The 22,833-nt window shown below is 46.9% G+C and overlaps 2 protein-coding genes across 4 annotated transcripts; both read right to left on the minus strand.

The window, feature by feature from the left end:
• Positions 1-46: 46 nt before the first annotated feature.
• Positions 47-6,907, minus strand: LOC133158540 (glycogen phosphorylase, muscle form). The gene is made up of 20 exons (XM_061285797.1): positions 6,542-6,907; positions 5,956-6,057; positions 5,803-5,881; positions 5,636-5,739; positions 4,868-4,999; positions 4,669-4,780; positions 4,507-4,589; positions 3,557-3,700; positions 3,386-3,478; positions 3,177-3,323; positions 2,940-3,103; positions 2,750-2,864; positions 2,536-2,637; positions 2,326-2,473; positions 2,189-2,247; positions 1,930-2,071; positions 1,639-1,846; positions 1,286-1,420; positions 1,138-1,204; positions 47-583 (listed from the first exon to the last, which is right to left on the minus strand). Exons 1-20 carry the CDS (start codon positions 6,782-6,784, stop codon positions 440-442), a joined length of 2,523 nt encoding a protein of 840 aa, XP_061141781.1. The 5' UTR covers positions 6,785-6,907; the 3' UTR covers positions 47-439.
• Positions 6,908-7,871: 964 nt separating this feature from the next.
• Positions 7,872-22,525, minus strand: sf1 (splicing factor 1). 3 transcript variants are annotated; one of them, XM_061290793.1, is made up of 14 exons: positions 22,203-22,509; positions 20,996-21,423; positions 17,134-17,409; positions 16,267-16,398; positions 13,762-13,837; positions 11,449-11,601; positions 10,723-10,812; positions 10,463-10,646; positions 10,279-10,394; positions 10,044-10,151; positions 9,777-9,975; positions 9,511-9,709; positions 9,136-9,300; positions 7,872-9,058 (listed from the first exon to the last, which is right to left on the minus strand). In XM_061290793.1, exons 2-14 carry the CDS (start codon positions 21,399-21,401, stop codon positions 8,703-8,705), a joined length of 2,460 nt encoding a protein of 819 aa, XP_061146777.1. In that variant the 5' UTR covers positions 21,402-21,423; positions 22,203-22,509; the 3' UTR covers positions 7,872-8,702. The 3 variants fall into 3 exon arrangements, 2 of the variants coding, with proteins under 2 accessions (XP_061146777.1, XP_061146786.1); XR_009716159.1 differs by lacking the exons at positions 7,872-9,058; positions 9,136-9,300; positions 9,511-9,709; ... (3 more) ...; positions 10,463-10,646; positions 13,762-13,837 and having other exon boundaries at positions 22,203-22,515; XM_061290802.1 differs by lacking the exons at positions 7,872-9,058; positions 9,136-9,300; positions 9,511-9,709; ... (7 more) ...; positions 16,267-16,398; positions 17,134-17,409 and adding an exon at positions 18,012-19,408 and having other exon boundaries at positions 22,203-22,525.
• Positions 22,526-22,833: the final 308 nt, after the last annotated feature.

Consider the following 22,833-nt stretch of genomic DNA (forward strand, 5'->3'; position numbering starts at 1 on the left):
AAATTCAGCATGGGATCAAATCAAGATGATCGAACACGCACAAAGCTGTCGACTAAATTGGCCGTTTATTGACAAACACGGACAGACGTGGAAAGTGACGGCTGGAGCGTCAGACGTGCAAATGAAATGGTTACAGTACGTGGTTTGGTTGGAATACACATGACTACACAGAAAAGCATTATTCCTTCAATGGAGTCTCTCTCATTAGCTATTAGGCGCTTTTGGATCATCTAAGGTGGCAGCGTGCAGAAGAGCCAAAGAACGGAAGACGACTTACAGTAGAAGCTTTACAGTGTTTTGGTGTGTGTGTGTGTGTTCCCGGACGAGATTCAAGTTAGTACAACCGCATACTGGCTAGGGTTTCTCAATAGAGGATGAAAATGTCGAGCTACAACAGTGCGAGGCTACATATATTTTTTTGTGTGTGTCTACGTGCACTTTAGTCGTCGGGGGCGGGGATCTTCTCCAGACTGGGTTCCATGCCCCAGATCTCCCTGGCGTACTGGGAAATGGTCCGGTCGCTGGAGAATTTACCCGACGAGGCGATGTTCCGGATTACCATCTTGGTCCACTCTTTAGGGTTCTGGTAAATACACACAATTTAATAAAAATGTAAAAAATATATTACCGTATTTTCCGGACTATAAGGCGCACCTAGAAACCTAAAATCTTCTCAAAAGCCGACAGTGCGCCTTATAGTCCAGTGCGCCTTAAATATGGACTAAATTCCTAAATTCAAACTGGCCCGAAGCATTGTGTCATGAAATCAAGCATAAGTGGCCTGCTGAAGACTATGAATCATGAATCAAAAAGACTATGGATCATTATTTTGTGATTATAAAGTCATTTGTTGCGTCTGAAGTTGAAATGAAAAAGATAAAATGGAGAATGATTTGATTTGGATTAAAAATCTAACATGATGCATTAATGGTGCGCCTTATTGTCCGGTGCGCCTTATATAAGGATTAAGTTTTAAAATGGGCCATTCATTGAAGGTGCGCCTTATAGTCCGGTGCGCCTTATAGTCCGGAAAATACAGTAATTAAATGAACGAATAAAAAGTAGCACTTAGGCTGAACAAACCCTAACCCTGCTCTTGGCTGGTCTCTTGAGCGACGGTGTAATTTGGCTACTGACCTTATAGAGGGCGCTCACTCGCTCCTGGCACTTGATGTAATCCTCGTAGTCTGCGAACACCTTGAACCTGTGACAGGCGCACATATGAGGGGAGATGATCAAAAGAAAATCTAGCGACGAGGTGCGGCGCCGGGGGTGGAGCGGGGACCTGTCGTGGTGCAGCAGCATGTTGACCAGATCCTTGAAGAGGTCCACCTGCTGTGGGCTGAACATGCCCGCTGCGATCTGAGACACAGCCTGCTTCAACTCAGGGATGCGGTTGTAGTAGGACATTGCGTCATATCTGAGGGGGGGGGGGGGAATATTTTATTTTCAAAGGAAAAGTTGTATTAAAGTCAAGCTTTCATATTTTCACAAGTGAATTTTAAAAATATATTTATAACCATCATCATGTTCTGCCTTTTATGGAAAATTAGGTGGGGGAAAAAATGTAATTAAAAAAAATATACACATGCTTTGGAGAGAAGAAGAAAAAAAAAAAAAGAAAATCAACAGGCTCACCCGGTTTTGTCCATCGCTTCCACGTCCTTCACCCTCATGCCGAAGATGAAGAGGTTCTCCTCGCCGGCCTCCTCCGCCATCTCCACGTTGGCGCCGTCCATGGTGCCGATGGTGAGGGCGCCGTTCAGCATGAACTTCATGTTGCCGGTGCCCGAGGCCTCGGTGCCGGCCGTGGAGATCTGCTCGGACAGATCCGCCGCCGGGATGACTGCAGATGCGAGAAGGATCATCTCCACGTCGATGCTTGGACGCAGTGCCAATGGATGCGTTTAAAGAAATAAATAAAAAGACCTTTCTCGGCCAGAGTGACTCGATAGTTCTCCAAGAAGATGACCTTGAGGCGATCTCCCACCACGGGGTCGTTGTTGACGACATTACCGATGGATGTGATCAGCTGGATGATCAGCTTGGCCGTGTGGTAACCCGGAGCCGCCTGGAAACCAACACCAAACCGCGATTTTTTTCTTTTTTCTTCGTAACTTCATTCTTAATCAGCCGGCACATTTAAATTTTGCTCTTTGAAATAAAAAATAAAAAATTGACGATTTACCTTTCCTCCGATCATAACGGTCCTCGGGGTCCAAGCCTTGTTGGGCTCCTTCCGGATGCCTGCATTTGGAAAAACAAACCGAGAGCTTGGTGTGTTGTCTTTCTGGCTTGTTCCTTTTGTTTTCTTGCCAGCCTCACGGTTGTAGAGCGTGATGATGTGCAGGCAGTTGAGCAGCTGCCTCTTGTACTCGTGGATCCGCTTCACCTGCACGTCAAACATGGAGCTGGGGTTGATCCTCACGCCGTAGTGCTCCTCCAGATGGGCGGCGAACTTCATCTTGTTCTCCTGCAGGGGGAGACGTCCGCTGGGAGAGAGTCCACGGAAACAAAGCTTGCGCCAAGTCTCACCTGTTTGACTTTGGCCACGTCTCGGATGAAGGCGTCGTCGTCCACGAACTCCAGCAGCCCCTTCAGCTGGTCCAGGTCCCGGATGTAGTCGTCGCCGATTCGCTGCGGGTAAGAAGCGTTCCATTTTTAGGAGGGAAGATGAGACGATCACGTTGGTTTGAATTCTATTCAATTTTCAGGCGGAATTTAAAAAAAGAAAACGGGGCCGACTAACCTCGGCGATGACGTCAGCCAGTCCCGGGTTGCACATGAGAAGCCAGCGCCTGGGCGTGATGCCGTTGGTCTTGTTCTGAAACTTGTGAGGATCCATCTCATAGAAGTCCTTGAAGCTGCGCGAGAGGCGGACGCAAAGTCATGGAGCGGGCCCGAGCCATCGGGAAAGGCGGCGGCGGCGGCGCGCTTACACGGTGCTTTTGATGATTTCCGAGTGGATGCGGGCCACCCCGTTGACGGCGTGCGAGCCGACGATGCACAGGTGAGCCATGTTGATCTTCTTGACGTCGCCCTCCTCGATGAGCGACATGCGGCGCAGGCGGTCGGCGTCGTTCGGGTACAGCTTGGCCACGCGCTGCAAAGTGCGAGCGAGCGAGAGCATGACGTCAAGCGGGAAGGCCGGTGGGGCGTGCGGCAGCTCCGTCCACCTCCAGGTGCCTCCTGTTGATCTCGTAGACGATCTCCAGGTGACGGGGCAGCAGGTTATGGAAGAGATCCACGGGCCAGCGCTCCAAAGCCTCGGGCAGCACGGTGTGGTTGGTGTAGGCGCAAGTCCGCACCACGATGTCCCAGGCCTGCCGACACATCGTTAAGCGCGCCGGCACGCCGTACAATCCCGAGTCCCGACTCGACGGACCTTCTCCCACGGGAGCTTCTCCACGTCCACCAGGATCCTCATCAGCTCGGGGATGGCCAAAGCGGGATGGGTGTCGTTCAGCTGGATGGCCACCTGGCGACATGCAGGGGGGGGGAAAAAAATAGGAAATGAACAGGCGGCACTGAAGAGCACGTCGACGGCGTGGTTCACCTTGTCGGGCAGCGCCGACAGATCCAAGCGGACAAACTCGGTGGAGCCGAACTTGGACGCTTTGAATCGGCGGACGATGTCTTGGAGCGTGGCGGCCACCACAAAGTATTCCTGCTTCAGACGCAGCTCCTTGCCCTCAAAAAACTCAAGTTGACAAAAAGAGATGCATTTTGAGACACATTATAGAAAGAGACCGACGACTTGGATTTTTTTTTTTTTTAATTTTAGGCCATTGCCAATTCCGATATTTGCAAAAATAAAATCCAGATGGCCCATTGATTAATTTTGAAAATACAAAATGGATACAATAATATTTGCAATGTAAAATAAAAAATAAAAATTCCTATTGCCAATTGATCAGTTGATTCATTTTGAATATACAAAATGGATCAAATAATGTTTGCAATGTAAAGTAAGCAAAATAGATCTTTTTTTTTTTTTGTCCCTTTATCTTAACTAGCAGGCAGGACATTTGACTGTTTTACAAAACTTTGTCCTTAGTGTTTGCTTAACTCTTAACGGGGAGAAAATTGGGAAAAAATGTGTCCGATTTTTTAAATTCATGTTGAAAATAGTACCGTAATTTTCGGACTATAAGTCGCGTTTTTTTTCATAGTTTGGGTGAGGGGGCGACTTATACTCAGGAGCGACTTATATACATATATATGTTTTTTTTTTCACTTTTTGGGGCATTTTTTGGCTGGTGCGACTTATACTCCGGTGCGACTTATAGTCCAAAAATTACGGTAAGTAAAAGGCAAACATCTCAAATGAAGTTTTAAAAGCCCTAATTAAATTGTTCAGGGGGGCTTGTTTGTTTTACAAGTGTTACAACAATTAAAAATAGAATCAACTAAGAGCAAACATTAGCCGATGAATCGATCAGGCCCTGATTTTAAATTAAGGGGGGGAAAAAAAATGGACGCTTGCTTCCAAAGCATTTCACTCACGTTGTCATTCGGGTAGAGAACCCTGGAGATGTTCTCCGCCAAGTTCCTGTCGAGCACCGCTTGGATGTAGCCGCCCACGTTGACTGACGACGGCAAAGCGACACAAAGCGTGAGATGGCGGTCGGGGCGGGCGAGACGGCCCAGCCGCGGGACGCAACTCACAGTCTTGGAGGTTGAAATCACACGGCGCCTTGGCTGACCACAGCCTCATGGTATTGACGATGTTGTTTCGGTAGCCGGGCACGGGCGTGTCGTAGGGGAGAGCCAGAACCATCTTGGATAGAAACAAGACTTTTGCTAGCGAGCTGCGACTCTACAGCTGGGCCCGTTTGGACGACTTCCTTCCTTTGGTCCCACTTGCCTGCGTGTCGACCCATTTGACGCCTTCGGCCGTGTGTTCCACCCGCCCGTAGAAGTGGACCGGGCGCATGTACTCGGGGCGGGCTTTCTCCCAGGGGTTGCCATAACGCAGCCAGTCATCGGCTTCCTCCACCTGCAGCAGATAACAACGTTGCGAGGGCATCACCCAACAATTTGCTTTTTTTAATTGTTTTTTTCCAGTGGAATTTCCTCATGATGATGAATTGAGGATTACCGTTTTTTTCCATGTATAATGCGCCCCCATGTATAATACGCACCCAAATTTTGACTCCTACTTAAGTCCGTGAACGTAAAATTATTTCAGAAAAAAGATCATCTTTGGGAACAACCGGATGTTATTCTGCCGGTCAGTATCACTGCACATGCGCTAGCAAACCCGATAGCGAAGAAACGTTTCGGATTTGTGTAGGGTACATTGTGACAGACAGCAAACGAGCAGGTGATCGAGCAAGCCTTGTCTGATACGAGAGCATTGTGTTCGTATGGAGCGTGTTTAAAATGAACACCAGAGAAGAAAGCGCATCTGTAATGGCGGCCTCTGTATCGTATCCGGATAAAAAAAAAAAAAAGGTTTTTTTTGTACCCATGTATAATGCGCCCCCCAGATTTTAGGACAATAAATTAGTAAAATTTTGCGCATTATACATGGAAAAAAACGGTAGTCGATTATGAAAATTGGAGCGGGTGAGAAGCTCGCGGGTGAGAAGCTCGCTTGCGATCCGATTTTAGCCACGGAAAGTCATCGTACCTGCCGCCCGTCGACGATTTTCTGATTGAATATACCAAACTCGTAGCGGATGCCGTATCCGTAAGCGGCCAGGCCCAGCGAGGCCATGGAATCCAGGAAACAAGCTGCGGGCAGAAGGGACAAGAATCAATCCCGAGGGCTAAAAGTCAAAAGCTCCGGAAGCTCACCGGCCAGCCGACCCAGCCCGCCGTTGCCTAGGCCCGCATCTTCCTCGATGTCCTGCAGCTCCTCCATGTCGAGTCCCAGCTGCCAAACGGCGCCGCACGGATGATCGCGTCATTAGCGAGCGAGGCCGGCGAGCGACGCTTCCGTAACCTCACCTGATACGTGGCCTCGTCGCAAGCGTTCTCCAAGGCCAGGTTGACCATGGTGTTCTGCAGTGTCCGGCCCATGTAGAACTCCAAGGAGAGGTAATAGACCCGCTGCATGAAGAAGTGCAAGGTGTTGCCATCAATCCCGACAGGGGTCTTCCACTTTTTATGATTGTCCTCATTTGGGTCAGACAGAAAATATGCTGTGCTCCAGACAGCCAGGCCCGCACAGGCCAACTCTTACGTAAGCATTCGCCGTCCCCACTCTCTGAGGGCTAAACGGGATTTATTGACTTGAAGCCAAAACAGGCCTCTAAAGGGATGGCGAGAGCACTCTCTCCCACAGTCTGCCTCTCCCTTATTTCTTAACTCCTTCCTGCCTCCCTTAGAGAGGGATTCTCATTAATCTCTCTACCAATGTGTTTTTCTTTTTCTCTCACTCATCCTCCCTCCATCTGTGTCCTAAAAAAACACAGGGGTGACAATAACGCACACATCCATGCACGCTGCAGAGGCCCCGCCCCCTTGTCATCCCAGCGAGCCTACGTGCCGACCCGACTGCGGCACCCCAGCGACCCACGTCCGTTCCGCTCACCTTGGGGTCGGTCTCGTAGTAGTGCTGCTGCGTCCGTATCCAGCGTCCTACTAGGTGGTCGCGGACGGTGTTGGCCAGCGCAAAGTAGTAGTCCCGCTTGGTGGCCACATTGCGGTCCTTCACCAGCGTAAAATGAAGATGTCGGTTGAAATTGAGCTTGAGGTCAGCGACGTTCTCCACGCCGGCTAGACCCCGAACCGAGATTTGCTTTCTTTTTTCCTGGTCCGTCAAAGGTTTGGACATGGCGACGAGAGGGTTCGCGACGGAATTAGGTTTTCAATTACCACCTGTGAAGCGAGCGCAAAGTCGGAAGTCGGCTCCCTGCGGTACTTATACGACACGTCAAGTTACCAGAAGACAATGTTCCTAGTTCCGGGTTGGCCCTGTCAAAATAAATGCATTTCCGGAAAAGCAGCTCTCGACCCGAATAGTGCGTTACAAAGCTCCGCTCGTAGAATTTATATATGTATATATTTATATTTATATACACTACCGTTCAAAAGTTTGGGGTCACAAAATTGTTTGGGTGACCCGAAACTTTTGAACGGTAGTGTAAATATTATTATAATAAAATATTATGAATTAAATATTATAAATTATATTTTATATTTGTATAAGATCATATATAATCTATGAATATAAGTATACATATATATTATAAGAGGCGGCTCGGTGGCGCACTTGGGTAGCGCGTCCGCCTCACAGTTAGGAGGGTGCGGGTTCGATTCCACCTCCGGCCCTCCCTGTGTGGAGTTTGCATGTTCTCCCCGGACCCGCGTGGGTTTTCTCCGGGCACTCCGGTTTCCTCCCACATCCCAAAAACATGCTTGGTAGGCCGATTGAACACTCCAAATTGTCCCTAGGTGTGAGTGCGAGTGCGAATGGTTGTTTGTCTCTGTGTGCCCTGCGATTGGCTGGCAACCGGTTCAGGGTGTCCCCCGCCTACTGCCCGATGACAGCTGGGATAGGCTCCAGCACGCCCGCGACCCCAGTGGGGACTAAGCGGTACGGAAAATGGATGGATGGATGGATATATTATAAGATTTTTTACACAGAAAATTATATATATATATAATCTATAAATAATTATCTAAATAAATATATACACTACCGTTCAAAAGTTTGGGGTCACTCAAACAATTTTGTGACCCCAAACTTTTGAACGGTAGCGTATATTATATCCATATTTATTATATACATTATATACATACTTTTAGATTTATAATATATATATATATGTTTATTATATACATTATATATATATATTAATATTTGTATATATATATATTTTTTTGGGGAGGCATATATTTTATATATAATGAGGCATCACTCAGTTCAATGAATCAGTTTATTTCTAAACAAGCAAGTTAATTTAAACAAGTGACGGAAGAACATTGGAACTACAATTACTTGGTTTGTTTGGCCTTGCAGAAGCAAGATAAACCGTAGAGCTTGATTTTATGGTGTACTGGTGAAGAGTCTTAAGGAAAATAAAAAAAACAAGTCTGACTCTCGACATTCAAATAGTCCAGGAGGGATTTGGAGGCCAATTTTCACCCCAGTTGAAACTCAAATGCCCCAACTGAAAAACATGCAGCCAAATCTTCAAAAACTAAAACACATCACATCTTATTACAAAAATATTCCTCTTTGCCAAGGACTCGTTCCGCTCCAAACACAATCAACTCTTGAAACGAAACGCGCGAGTCATCCAAGTCAACCTTTGAGCTTTTTATTCAGTAGACAAACCAAAAACTGCATATTACTGCAGAACTGAGGCCTGAGAACGAGTGTTTCCAGACACACACACAGATGGAGCTTTTTGCATTCATACAAGCTTTAAAAAGAGAACAACTCTTTCATTTCGACAAAGTCAACTAACATCCTATCGGTCATAAACGCACGTTGACAATAGAGGACCCGTACAAAACTAGAAATGCGTGCTCGCCGCATTGCATCCCGCCGGGCATCTGTCGATCATACCGAATGGCCCGCTATCCGTGGGTTCAACCATTGGATTTCAAACTGACTGAAATGTTCCAAGTATTTGTCTGCCTGCCTGGTGTCATACCAAAAAAAAATAAAAATAAAAAAGCACTGGATATAGATATGACCTCAGTCTTTCGGATGTGACGTGGGCGCTTCTCTTCACATTGGGTTTTTAATTTTGGGGCGGGGGAGGCGGCGGTGCCGGCGGCATACCGAACGGCGGCATGCCCGGTACCCCCATGCCCATCATGACAAAGTTGGAAGGGTCCATTGGCGGCGGGGGCGGCGGCGGGGCGTACATCATGCTGGCCGAGCCAGGGGGTGGCGGCGGCGGAGGAGGGGGGGCACCGGGGGGCAGAGGCGGCTGGACTCCCGGGGGCGGCTGGACTCCCGGGGGCGGCTGGACTCCCGGGGGCGGCGGTACCATGGAGGCGCCCATCGGAGGTGGGGGCTGGGGTGCAGAGGCCTGCTGTGGCTGTTGCCATGGAGGGAGTGAGCCTGTGCCTGGGCTGGATGTGGTGGGGGTATCTGCAATAAGAAAAGAAAGAAGTGAGGGAGGGGTGAGCAGAGAATGAAAGACTGTTTCCCTTTTCTTATGTTCTTACTCTGTTGCCACGGCATGGGCGTGCTCGTCGCCATGCTGCTTGTCGGAGGTGGCGGAGGAGCTTGCTGTTGCCACGGCGGCAAAGGACCGGAAGGGGGCGGCGGCGGCTGACTGTTGGGAGGAGGTGGCGGAGGTGGCATCATGCCCATCGGGGGCGGCATCATGCCTGAAAAGGACAACAGTTGTTACGTGACGGCAGTAATTCACAACAAAGTCTCACCACAAACTAAAGAAATGTTGCAATTCCATATTTTCACATTTACTTTTGAAGTGGGTCTGATTCCCATCTAATCAGTGAGATGCATATTTGGTGGACCTTCCGAAAACATGGTAAAGGATGGCACCAAACGTGTCCAAGGGGGGTTCTCGGACTCACCCATGTGGTGTCCGTGGGGTCCTGGGCCATGGCCCATGGGGGGAGGGGGAGGTTGCATCCACGGGGGAGGCATGCCGTTCGGGTTGGGGGGCATGCCCATGCTGGACATTGGAGGAGGGTAGTGTTGAGGGCCTCCTCCGTGCATGCTGTGGTAGTTCCTGTTGTCGTTGGAGCTGGAGCCCACCCAGGGAGGCCGGCTCTGTCGAGAAACAAACAAACTCAATTGTAAGGAGGAGCTCCGTCTGGGAAAAAAAGAAAAAACATACCGGCGGTCCTTGGCTGCTGTTGGGCGCAGAATGCCGAGGGGGTCCTCCTTGCCCGCCCGAGTGCCCCCCGCCGCCGGACGACGGCAGCGGGGCTTCCCCCAGCTCGGCCATGAGCGACAGGTACTCCTTGTCCATACGAGCCTTGTCCTGTGCCGACTGGGGAGGCTCGCCACCCGCCGCTCTTTGGCCAGCGAAGGTACTGCGCCGCACAAACACGAAGACATTTAGTTTGGACGTGGGCAACCAGTGGATGGATTTTCTCCTTACCTGGTGTACTTGCAGTCAGAGGAGATGTGGCCCGCTCCGCCGCACTTGGTACACAGGGTAGTGTTGGTGATGCTGCGGGGTTCCGTGTTCTGCCAAGGACGCAGGATCCTGCCAACACATTTTGGAGCTACTTTTCGGTTTCTTTTCAAATTTCACCGATAAAATCTTGCACAAGACGGATGGTATAGTTTCTTCGATCGCTTATTGTGGCCCCAGTTCGAAGCCCTTGACCAACCTGTTGTCGTCTTCCCTCAGCGTGCCGTTGAGCCTGGCGAGCTCTCTCAGCTGCATCTTGCGCAAGTCGTTCTGGTCCTCGGGCGTCTCGATGCCTTGCTTCAGGATATTGCGGATCTGAGGGCGGATCGTCGATTAACGTGACAGGCGCCGGAAGGGAAAAAGGCAAACGCCAAAGTAAACACCTGGTCCACGGCTTTCTTGACATTCTCCATGGTGTTGGCCGTGACCAGGGCGTGCAGAGGCTCGTCCTCGCCGGGAAGCATCTGGCCGTCCTTCCTGCCCACCTTGCCCTCCTTCACCGAGCCTTTGCCTCGGATCATGATTTTGGCACAGCATTCTTTCTCGATGTTCTTCAAGGTGTTACCGCTGGTGAAAGAAGACACGCGCACCAATAAGATTGCGCAAAAGATGACAGCGGCTCAGAGCTGCGGTTCAAACTCACCGCGGTCCAATAAGCAGACCAACAAAGTTGATCTCGGGGTACTCGTCTTGTGGAATCATCACTTTGTCGTTCACTCTGGTGGCTGGTGGTCTGTGCAAAGGGGGCAATACACTCAGTAACATAAAAATGGACCATTTAGTTGCGGTGCTATTACCGGGCAAAATCAACAGATTAATTAAGAGATAAAATAATTGTTAGTTGCTGCCATAATTGTAAATAAAAGAAAATACATAAACACCTACATACTCACCAGGTTTTAGTTTGATGAATAATTGTTGAAAAAAACTCAAACTTTATGATTGTTTTCATTTCAATTGTTAAAAGAATTTTAACGACTCAATATTACTATTTTTTTATTTAACATTACTTAAATTGTCAATATAATTACATACAAAATAAATATCTTTTTTTTCCCTCCTATAATTCATGCGTTTTTAATTGTTAGTTGCTGCCATAATTGTAAATAAAAGAAAATACATACAAACACTTACATACACTCACCAGGTTTTAGTTTGATGAATAATTGTTGAAAAAAACTCAAACTTAAAAAGGATTGTTTTCATTTCAATTGTTAAAGAATTTTAACGACTCAATATTACTATTTTTTTATTTAACATTACTTAAGTTGTCAATATAATTACATACAAAATAAATATCTTTTTTTTCCCTCCTATAATTCATGCATTTTTATTCATTTTTTATTTTTTTGAAGCAGAGAGGACCTACTTATAATCCGCGGGCGGTTTGAACTCGGGGTTGAGTCCGACCATTTCGGTGATGAGGGCGTGTCTCTCCTCCTCGATCTTCTTGCGCGTGCGATACTCGCGCGTGTTCAGCCTCTTGCCCTCGCTGTTGTAGATGGGCTCCGGCGAGGGAGACCTGCAGTCAGACGGGAGACAACGAGGGAAACCGTCAGCGCCTTTTTTCCCTCCTACGCCTGAACGGGGCCGATTGGCAATTACGTAATCGGAACATCTACCTACGGCTAAACCATCGGGCTGTTTGTTTTTTTTCTCTCTCCCCCTTCTTTTTTTTCTAACGGTCAAGGTGAGATCACGTCACGGCATAAAATGCGGAATCGAGTGAACGACAACGGCTACGTCTAACGTTTGCTGTTGCGTCACGAATCGGGCGGTGACGCACGGGTCACGCGCTGTCCAATGAGATTGGGAGTGACCACAGTCACTGTTAAATTGGTGGCAAGCAAACGCGTGGCCATAGTTACACCTGCATACAGGATTGTTGGCCTAAAAGAGAGAAAAGTTGGGAGGAGAATGAAATCCTAAGCAGAGGCGCTGAGAGCCGCTCGGTGCCGACGTGGCGTGGCGGCGGAAGAGGTCCGTACCTCCCCGTGGATGCTGAAAACCTGCGTTGCCGCCTTAGGGAGGCTCTGTGCTTGAAAAAGGGGTTAGGTTGACGTGGGGGTAATTTGGGTTAGAGCAAAGGAATTAGGATTAGATAGCCATCCACCTTTTCCTACATTTGCTCCCCCGGCGGAGAGACACATTGGTTCACAAAGTGACGGACGGGAAGCGCATGAAGGGAGACATAAAAAAAAAAAAAATGAAAATAAATCCAGCCGGCGGTGAGGCACCTCCGCTCGATTGTCCTAATAGATTAGGAGGCAATGCAGCAGCTGCAAAAATCAACCTTTGGGTTGCTGTGGAAACGGCCGCTTGTCTCGATAAATTGGCCGCCGCTTAAGCAGTGCAGTCCGCATGCTCGCACGTAATTGTTTCATCAAACCTGAAAAGTTGAAGTGATGAAGCCGCAGACTTGCTGGAATTAGCGTCGATTTAGCGGGTTTCCCGCCGCGCTCGCTAGGCGGCCATTTGCCACGCTGCCGTCGGCAACGCTTAAAAGACGGCAAGTTGCTGTTTACAAGGTTAAATGATTGAAGTAGACAAAACTGTGTCTTTCATATCATTTCATGGTACATTTGCTTTCGTTTGACTTATGCGTAACAAACCTCGTCTTGCTCGTTGGAATACAGATCAATTTATTGCTTGTGGAAAGTGGGGGGGGGGGGGGCTGAAAAAACAAATCAATCGCAAGAGTGAGGGAATTCAAATATTTTTCAATATTGTTTGGCCCTAGTGTACGGTTTGTTCGAGGAGACAGACGGGGGACGACATTGCAACGTGCCAAACTTATTTACCGTTGCAATTTGGCCGAGCCACGGTCTCTTGCGATGCTGACGAGAAAATAAAGATGGCCGACATGGGATCGAGCTCAACTCGATGCTGTCGGCGGACCCAATTGGACCGTTTCGGCCAGAGTTTGTATTACACATCGACCACGATAAAAAGTCTTTAAGAGTTTGCCGCCAAAATGTCGTTATGCTAACAGGCTCCCTGGGAAGTGAGCAGAAACTGAGAAACTGCTTAAGAGAGGAAAGGTCGAGTTGACACACTTGTAAGAGAAAGCCACTTCCTGCTGCGGACACTGAATTTAGCTGCCAAACTCAAATATGTCGAGCGATATTCTAGCTGTCCGCTAAGAGAGGAGCAACAGGCCATACGAGCGTCTTGCTCTCTCTTTCTGTCTTGTTGTTTAAAAAAAAATAATAATAAAAAAAAAAAAGACAAATTCCTCTCAACGTGTTAAATTGTTGAATGCTTGTCGAGGCAAACCTGTTTGAAAAAAAAAAAAATCATTACGGAAGGAAGTGTAACACAAAACCACTACCGGCCAAAAGAGGAAAAAAAAAAAAAAATTATCATTAATTTGACATAACAGTACTCAAAATCCGAGCAAATATTCAAATATTAAAAAAAAAGCATACGATTATTTCTCATTTACTGTACTGTGGTGTCAAACCTCGACCTACAATCTACGCAAGCCATGATCAATGTGTACATTTAGGATTTTAAGAACTACTTCTGTCAAGTCTAACACATCCTAAGATTCATTCTAACCACAACACAACAGAGGAATGTCATCAAAACGAGCACTTTTTTTTTTCTTTCTTCCAAAAAAAAGTAAGTCAATAAAAGGTAGAGAAAATGTTACTGTTGATGGGTTTAATCTTTTTCCGACCTGTCCTCAGGGTTAACAGGGATTCCCAGGTCTCCTGTACGCAGTTTACGTGTCAGGTCTTCGATCTGCAGTTGGACTGGAAGAATTCAGGTTAGGAAAGAAAAACAAGGATGGGGAGAAATGTGGTTAAGACAACACCATCAAAAAAAACGAGAGCGCGGTCTGGCTCGCTTATGAGGAAACAAAAAAGGTGAAAAGCAACGAGGATTTCTAAAGCGGTAGCCGTCTTAACATTAGCAATTGCGCTCATCAAAAAAAACAGGCCAAACATCTCGCGATCGATCGATCGCCGCAAGAGTGATTCGGCTGAAATCGTTTCGCGTGGAAACATCGACATTTATGTCAGAACAGGACCAAAAACAACAACACAATGACCGAGTGTGTGGATGTGTTCGGAATCATTTGCTCGCTCACCATCCAGTACCTCTATAATTGATTATTTCCCCGATTTCATTTGTATTAATTTATTCTTTTTTGCTCATTTGGAATTATTTGGTGATTAAAAAACAATTACTCTCAGCTAGGCAATGTCACACAAGAAGAAATGATGGTCATTGTTTACTAAAGTGAAAGATGATTTCCAATATCTTACTTGGGTTAAACACAGTAAATCAATCTGCTTCCACAAAAGACGATTTGGACGATCTTGAATTAAAAATGGCTCTGAGTGATTACTCGATTTATTCGTTTATTATTACAATTAATCTTGACACCTCTACTCCCACCATTTAGTTCGCGTAGCGTCAGCTGACTGAAGAAATACTTTGCAACGACGTTTGAAGCGGACCAAATATCGACACCAAAAAGCACCGGTCTGCTTTTTTTTTCTGGCATCGTGAGATGCAATGCTTTTCTGCCGTGGGCTACTTTCTTTTTTTGCGGGATGCATTGTTGCCACTCTACGGCGGCTAGCGTCTACTCGCGGCACTACAAAATGGCCGGCTGGCGAAAAAGAGAACTTAAATGGTGGGATCCTGCGATGGTGATTCCGAACACAGCCTTTTTTTTGTGTGGTTCACAGAGAAAGTTAGAGCTTTTTTTTGCTTTGAACCAATATCGGAAAGTAGCAGTACTTAGTCTCAACTGTCTCTGTGAAACTAACCGCTCACGATTAGTGTACATCTTACGTCTTCATTTTTTTTTTTTGGTTTAATAACTACCGGTAAGTCCATTAGTAGAGATGCACCGACTGCATTTGCTCAACCACGCTCATTTGCATTTATCCCCCTTACTTCCTACAGTGGATCGAGTTCAATGATTTATATTTTAGGGTTGTGTGGCACAGGCTCATAAAATCGGTGCACCTCTTATTTATTTAAAAAAAAAAAAAAAGTCAATGATAAAATTGTCTGGATATCAATCGAGTAAATTGGCAGATTTAATTGTCACATTGCTATCCCCCCTTTGTACAGGGTGTCCCAAAAGTCACTACACACTTCCTTTATTTTTTCCCCCCTATTTTCGTTCGACGAAACGAGGCAACGAGCATTTGACAACTTCGGCTTTGCAGTTTGTATATCATATCTTTCTTTACTGCAATGCTACTTCAATGTCAATGGGGAAGCCCAGGATTCCAAAAGCTGCGGCTTCACGTCTGTCCAAATGAAGGAAGTGGATAAATAGTGCCTCATTGGGACAGCCTGTATTGTACGTATTAGTGAATGGGCGAAAAAGAAACAGCCAAGTGTGACAACGTAAAAGTGGGCAAAAATGAATGTTCACATAGCAGCTACAAACAACCATTACCAATGACTGGACATCGCTAACAATGTCAGTTCTGGAGGAAACGGACACGGCATGTGTGCTTCAGAACACCCCGTCGAGGGCCCATGAAGGCAGTGTGCGGGTGCTACACTGCTGCTGAAAGGCAATTCTAATCTAAATAATCCCCGAAAATGGCTTTTTTTGCCCCCCCCGAGTAGCTGTCATGATTATTAGGTGGGTTAGGTTTGCAAATGTTCAAATCGCTCGATTGGTTTGCCATTGAAGCAGCATTGCTCACACTCGGACCACCCCAGCGTGATCAAATTAAATAATAATAATAAAAAAAACGACAAAGCGGAACTTCAGCATGTTAATAAGGACATTATGAGCTTCCATGCACAGGAACCATATTGATGTTTTGTTGGAGGGGGGGTGGGGGGGGGGATAAGGGGCGGTCAGGCAAGACGGTGAACTGTGACCTGCAGTTTACAGACATATCAGCAAGCGGTGGCGTTTCATCATTCAGCAGACACTACGACTTGCTAATGGGTGCCCAATGGTAAGCAAACCGCACAGCGGTCGGGAAACAAGTTCCGCAACACTTTTTCCTTCGGGTGGTTTAGTAAAAACTCAATCAACAAAAGTCAATCTATATGCACCGTGTGGAAATTAAATATATTTTAAAAAAAAAAATACATGTAAGGATTAACTTTCGAGATTGAAACAAGTGCTAGGGAATCATTAAACATCACTCCAACAAATGACATGAGATAAAAAAATTAAATATTGCGTAAAAATTACCTATATAGGCTCTCTCTTGGTCCCGGGTCAGACCAGGCGGGATGACAGTGGGCATACCCGGTATGACAGTTTTCTGATCGGGTGTCTCACTACTCCAACGGCTTTTCTTCCTTAGTTTCTTCTGGCTGAAATCTACCATAAAAAAAACAACACACACACAAAGAAACAAAACAAAAAACAGCGATGTGTGACTGTTGCATATCTTTTCATTTTTCATTTAACTGTGCAAGTGTAAATAACATTGTGGGGGCTGGTCAAGCCAAATACGTCAGCGATGGCTCAGTATAAAACTCTGTAATGCAATCTATCAACTATACCGAAATTCAAAAGACAAATACAGAAAATGAAAAAATTGCAACAATTTCTATTTTGAGAACCAAAACTTTACTGTTCCTGCAAATTGACATGCTAAAGGCAAACTCCCCAAAATGTTTTAAACTGAGTCTTCCCCCCCCCTCCCCACAAAAAAAAAAAACTACAGTAAAAATAATTTTGTGAGCATATAACAAACGTCAGTCACATGGCCACGCCCACTACGAACAAAGTAAATGACGCCTTACAATTAAACAGTTACATTTTGTTTTTGCGATTTATTAAATATTTTAAACAGCATATCGCTCGGTAATTTTTAATTTTAATGAAATCAAAAGTTTTTGTCTACGCTGGAACTGAATTCAAATCCAATACAATGTCGAATTGGCGTGTGAAGTGATCGGACCCCACGTCAAGCATGTACGACCAATAACACGAATAAAACAATGTCTGGTCTAAGGCGTTGTTTAGCCCGCGCTATGGCGCTAACTAGCCACGTTAGCGTGGTAAACTCGCCCGCGTTGGTCATGGCTTGAACAAGAAGCTTTGCTTTACCTTGTCCGCCGGGCTGCTGCTGTTGAGGCTGCGGCGAAAACACAGCCGGCGCGCTAAACTGGTGCGTCTGCGCAAAAGCCGTGGATGCTGGCATGGGAGATTGGAATCCTTGTAAGGTCGCAAAGGACGCGGCAGACGCCGCCGTGCTAGGCATCATGCCGTTGCCGGCGCCGGGCCCCGCGTCGAAGCCTCGTTTAGCGCCGATGCTGGGGTGCAACTTTCCCAAAGGTGTTGCGTTTGCGCCCGTGGCCATTTTGGGCTGGTCCCGTCCACCGGCTGTCGAAAAAACACTTGGGTTAATGGGGTGGACGTGAATGTGTTGCTAACGAGATGAGCGCCCCACGCTGTTGGTTTCGCGAGCCTCTTTTGGAGCAATCAAAATGGCGCCGCGCTCAAACACCACAAAAGACTGCCGCCCACGGGAGGGAGTGAACGCAGCAGTGTGACGCTCTCCCATTGGTCGACATGAGCAGCGCCTACTACGTGACGTCATAATGACCTAAATCAAGCGACGTTCTGAAGCCTTTGCTTGCTCTGCTTTAGCAGCACAGTGTTTTGAAAACTTTCATGATTTTAACTTTTGGAATACTAAAACTTTTTTTTTTCCATGACAGTGGCAGCCGCAAGGTTTTAGGGTCCAGGGATCAAATCTCGTGCGAGCTTGTCAATTTTAAACGAGACAACTCTGATTTACAATGACAGTACTGTTCAATTAATCCTGACGTGTAAAAATTCAGCACATAATAAATATCGTCTGCTCGCGAATTGAATGAAACGAACAAAAAAAAAAAAGTCCAATTGTTAGTCAAGCTTTGATTGTTGGAGTGATAGGTTGGCTACGGGTAGCATTAGTCTACTCCAAAAAACACACCCAAAAGTTGACTTATTTCTGTTTTATTTATGAGGCGACAACAAAGAAACTGTCCATATAATGAATCAATATTTGATGGGAGAAAAAAAAATTGTGGGTGTTTACAGCAATGCAATACCACGTTTTATTTTACTATAACCCAGAAACATTTTTCTATTATACTGCAGGGGAAAGAAAAAAAATGAGGCATTGCCACTCAAACAGATGGGTAGGCCTATTAAGCTGCGCTATCCAAGTCTAAACTAAATGGTAGGCATTTTAAGCATAGTATTTACACGTTACACAAATGCCTCAAATGCGAAGCTACTGTTAGTCTCAGAACTGCAATGTAAAGCAAAAACATTTCGATACTTCGCCTATGGGGAAAAGAAATAACTCAAGATACATGCACCATGCATTAAAGTCTTCCACTGACTGAACCACTAAAAAGGGAAAGAATGCTGCTACTTTCAAATGGAGTGGAACGTAACGTATTCACACGGATTTTCTGCCTATTAAAGGGTGGACACTCTTGAATAGGATTTTTTTTTTTTTTTGGTCTTGACACGACCAACTGGATTTCTAATTTGGTCATACTAGTGGCCGTTTGCTAACCAGTTGTCACGTTGTCTGCCTGAGACAAACGTCGCCGGGATCCCGCGTCTGATTAGAGGTAGTACTTATTGGCAGTCGTAGCAACGGTGGGGATCTGCGAGCCCGGATACGTGTATCCTTCGCCCTCGGCCCTCCGAATCGGGCTCCGGTCCCGTGTGACGAATGGGGGAACCGGTGCAGGAGGGGCCTGATAAGCGTCGGCGCTAGACGACGGAGGACGGACAGCCGTGGTGGAGGGCGCGGCCGTCGCAGCAGGTGTGGGCACGGCGGCGCGTTGGTCCTCGAAATAACCGGCGCCGTACATATTGGCCCTGTACTTCCCGTAGTAGTCCACAACTCCGTACGGATCTCGCTCCTCGTAAGGCGACCGCCGCACCGGGTAGCCTGGCACCGCGCCATAGTACGAGCCGTCGGTCTGGTAGGCCCCGGCGGCGGGCACGCCGTAAGCTGGATGCGGCCCGAATCTCGCTGCGTTGTCGTAGCCCGGACCCGGTCTGAACGCCGCCGCGCTGCCGCTGTGACCGGCACCACGGGAAACGCCGGGCAGAGGAACGTAGCCGGCACCATATTCCGCTCCCGCGCCGCTGAAGCCCGCTTGATAAGCCCGGTTCTGAGCACGCCCGTCAAATCTCGAGGGATCGAATGCTTCAGAGTTTGGCTCTGAGCCGTCTCTGTGGAAGCCGTTTTGATCTAGCGGGCATTCTTTGGACCAGTGGCCTTCCTGCCCGCAACGATAACAACCCGAGCGGTCTCCCATTCCCGGCGCAGTACGGAGGCGGCTAGTCGAAAGCTTCACGCTCATCAGTTTGCCTTGGAAAAGAAACACTCAATAAGGACTTGTTTGCAATCATTATGGAGAGAGAGAGAGAGAGAAAAAAAAAATCAAAATCTGTACATCCAGCTTGGCTACTCCCAGATTATGCAAACACGAGATTTAATCATCACAACACATCAACACATTAAAGCTGAAATCCGTAACGTTCCAAAGTCGGGCCCGCGTCACAACTGTGAGCAAATTAGCTGCCGGCGCGCCGTCAAACACCCGGCGACTGACCGTCCGTCCGTCCGCCGCCGCGCGCCTACCGAGTCGCGGCTACGCAAAAAACGCCGACGCTCGCCGTGCGCGTAAATTGTCACTGAACCACAAAACACGGTGCGACTGTCAAGGAAAAAGTGGATTGCCCTGGCCACTGTGGCTATATTACAATCCTAAGAGAAAAGGGGCGTGTGGACATTTGAGACATTTCCGCATGCTTGCCGTTTGCCAAAAGGCTCCACGCTTTGCCTTTCGGTAAATATGAAATTGTGGCTATAGATAATTATCAGAAGGTCTTGTTTTTACCTGTGAGTGTAGTTTGCCGTCTCATGTCATTTTTTGGCCATTACATCCACAACATTGCAATGCTGCTCAACTGCACTTCATATTACAAAAAGGAAGCAAAAACTAGTTGGGGACCGTTGACCGCTCATGAGAATTAGCCAAACAATCCCGCGTTCGGTCTCGGTGCCGTCGTTCCACCATGCAAGTAGGATGCGGTCAAACGAGGCAAAAGCTCGATCAAATTTGTTTGGGGGTGGGGGCGCAGATTGCGTACCAATGCAAAAAGCAACACGGATCATCATGCACATTCCAGTATGAGGTGCTAGATAGCCCCAATAAATATGTCTAGTCAGTATCAACACCTCTGCTGGCCAGAATAGGTAGGACCGAACAAACTTTACAGAAGATGCAATATTACGGATAGCAGCTTTAGAACAATAGCTTTTTAGTACGGCTGGGCGATATGACCTCGAAATAAAAGGGGCAATGTCCCATCCTCAAAATAATCCTTTTTTCCCCTCTCTGCTTTTATGTTAAAAAGGGGGCGTTTCCCCCCCATTCTGGGATTTGCTCGACTTTTTGTGTCGCCAAACGAGCTTTGAAATGAACGAGCGTCGTTGTCTTGGCTTTCTTGTTTTTACTTGCCATGTAGCACTTTTGAGATTCCTCCGAATGTAAAGTGCGTTATAAATAGAATGGATTATTATTAGCATCAACTTGATGCGTTTTCATCGCTGCCATTAGGTGAACGTAAACATGGCCTTCAACGTCGATTTAAAATGTTTCACAAAAAGTAGTTGCCTTCCTTCCACAGGGTCTTCAGAGGGGTCCGAAAAGTTACTCGCTGGGCTGTTCACTAAACTAGCGCCTGTCTGTTTGCAGCCTCGTTGGCGCAAGCAGTGCACGACATCATAAACTCAAATGAATCAATAATCAATCGCCCAGCCCTACTTTGCTGTTGGCCTATGACGTTTCACTCACCTGTTGCATACTCCAGACTTACCTGTTGATCCTTAAACCACAACACACTTAAATCACACAAGACACTCCCCAACAAGCCCAGCCCAAGTGTTCACCTTTGAAAGCTGTGTTGTCTAATTGATTAATGGCCTCCATGGCATCCTCCATGCGCTCCATGTGAACAAAGGCATAGTTTTTCACTATGTCACACTCCACCACCACGCCGTACTCTTCAAACTTGGCCCGAAGCTCCTGGTTGGTGCAGGCGATGTTGCCCACGTGGAGCTTGGTGGAGCCGCGCGTCTTGCCACGGCTAAGCTCCACGTTCATGGCCTGGCCGTTCAGCTGGTACTGGTGGAGGTTGCGGATGGCTTCCTCCGCCTCCGCCTTGCTGTCCATGTGCACAAAGCCAAAACTCTTCAGAATGGAGCATTCTGCGATCTTTCCGTACTGCGAGAAGAGCGCTCGCAGTTCGTCCGATGTGGTCTCGGGCGACAGGTTCCCCACGAATATTTTTACCATGGTGACTTTTTACACTTGACTCCTGCAGGGAGAGGGAGGACAAAAATGCTGTGAGGATAATGATTGGATTAACTGTGCTGAGAATTACAATATAATGAACCATGTTTATCGGGGAGAGCACTTTACTAATCAGCCCCTAAAATGTAATTTGTCAATTTAAAATAGGTAATACTTTCTTTTTGAAAATTTAAAACACATCTGCAACGCTGTAAGCGAGCGTCTAGGCATGAGTGGTCATTCTTTTGTGTTAAGCCTCGCGCCATATTGTCGAACCTCATGCGCACAATACAATAGCTTAGCGAGATGACGTTGATGTCCAATCTGGACTTAAATCAGTTATATCCTCATCGTCCAACTGCGAGCATTAATGACGTTAAACAATTAAAAGGCTACCATAGCCGGTCTTGACTTAAACATTAGCTTTGGAGACACTAAAGTAGCTTTAGCTTTCACAATAGCCGCCTTAGCAGCGGTAGTAGTGAGTCGCGGCCCACCAGTTTCTTAATTTGAAAACAGAAAAAAAAAACGATTGAATCACACTTTAAGATTGGATCGATGTCACCATATCGAATTTATATAAAAAAATGGAAATATATAAATGAGCGTTTCCAAAGCAGTGCAATACTTTTGAACGTAACGCACGTGTAAATGAAAGCGAGAGCTATCGATTTAGCCGCACTTTGACATCACTCAGACGGTTAAACGGTGAACTAGGAAACGGAGAAAATGTTTTTTTACTTTCTGGTTTTTAACTAGCCAGTTAGAGTTGATTATTTTTTCGAATGCGCTTCGACGGCCTACCTGGGGATTCTTTCAGCTTTCACGAACGTGAGACTAGAAAATGGCGACGGACGCTAATGCTAACGCTGGGGGTTGGGCTGGGACTACTTTCGGCTCGTGACCGCTCTCCTCCTGTGGTTTTCATCGGCCGGATAGAAAATCATTTTAATGTAGCATTAGCGCCACCAACAGCTTATGTGCAAAACTGCACCACTACATACATCACACTGTCAATTTAAACGGCCCATACGGTTTCCCTATGCAAATTATCAGCTGTAATCAAGTCCGCTAACGCTACTTCCGGCCTAGTGGCCAAGTGTAACCCTCCGCGTATTTTCTGGATTTGGCTGTCTGTTTGGTAAAAACTTCCGGCTTCGTGAATCGGTAACCCTCCGCGTACGTTTCGGCACTAACGTCTTGTTAACGTCTTGTAGTTATGTAATTAAAATGGCGGATGCTTGTACTGAGGCCATCAGTACGTCCGCCATGTTGGATGGGGCAGCTTTGCCTAGTAAACGGAATTAGCGTTATAACGCGTAGTTCCATTAAGTGCACAACGCCTCTCACCGCATGATACAGAAATACAAATCGTATTTCACTACTACACACTAATATCCTCTAGATAGAAATGGGTGTAATTTTCCTGGGGCTT

Source organism: Syngnathus typhle, linkage group LG1 (genome assembly GCF_033458585.1).
Source record: "Syngnathus typhle isolate RoL2023-S1 ecotype Sweden linkage group LG1, RoL_Styp_1.0, whole genome shotgun sequence".
Taxonomy (NCBI): domain Eukaryota; kingdom Metazoa; phylum Chordata; class Actinopteri; order Syngnathiformes; family Syngnathidae; genus Syngnathus; species Syngnathus typhle.

Coding starts and splice junctions, on each gene's coding strand:
- sf1 (XM_061290793.1), bottom strand. CDS start 21,401: ATGGTAAAAATATTCGTGGGGAACCTGTCGCCCGAGACCACATCGGAC. Junction 9,710..9,776: donor ACAGCAGCCAAGGACCGCCG/GTATGTTTTTTC, acceptor GTTTCTCGACAG/AGCCGGCCTCCCTGGGTGGG. Junction 9,059..9,135: donor GCCCATGCCGTGGCAACAGA/GTAAGAACATAA, acceptor TTCTTATTGCAG/ATACCCCCACCACATCCAGC.
- LOC133158540 (XM_061285797.1), bottom strand. CDS start 6,784: ATGTCCAAACCTTTGACGGACCAGGAAAAAAGAAAGCAAATCTCGGTT. Junction 5,740..5,802: donor CGGGCTGGGTCGGCTGGCCG/GTGAGCTTCCGG, acceptor TTCTGCCCGCAG/CTTGTTTCCTGGATTCCATG. Junction 2,638..2,749: donor TGGCTGACGTCATCGCCGAG/GTTAGTCGGCCC, acceptor TCTTACCCGCAG/CGAATCGGCGACGACTACAT.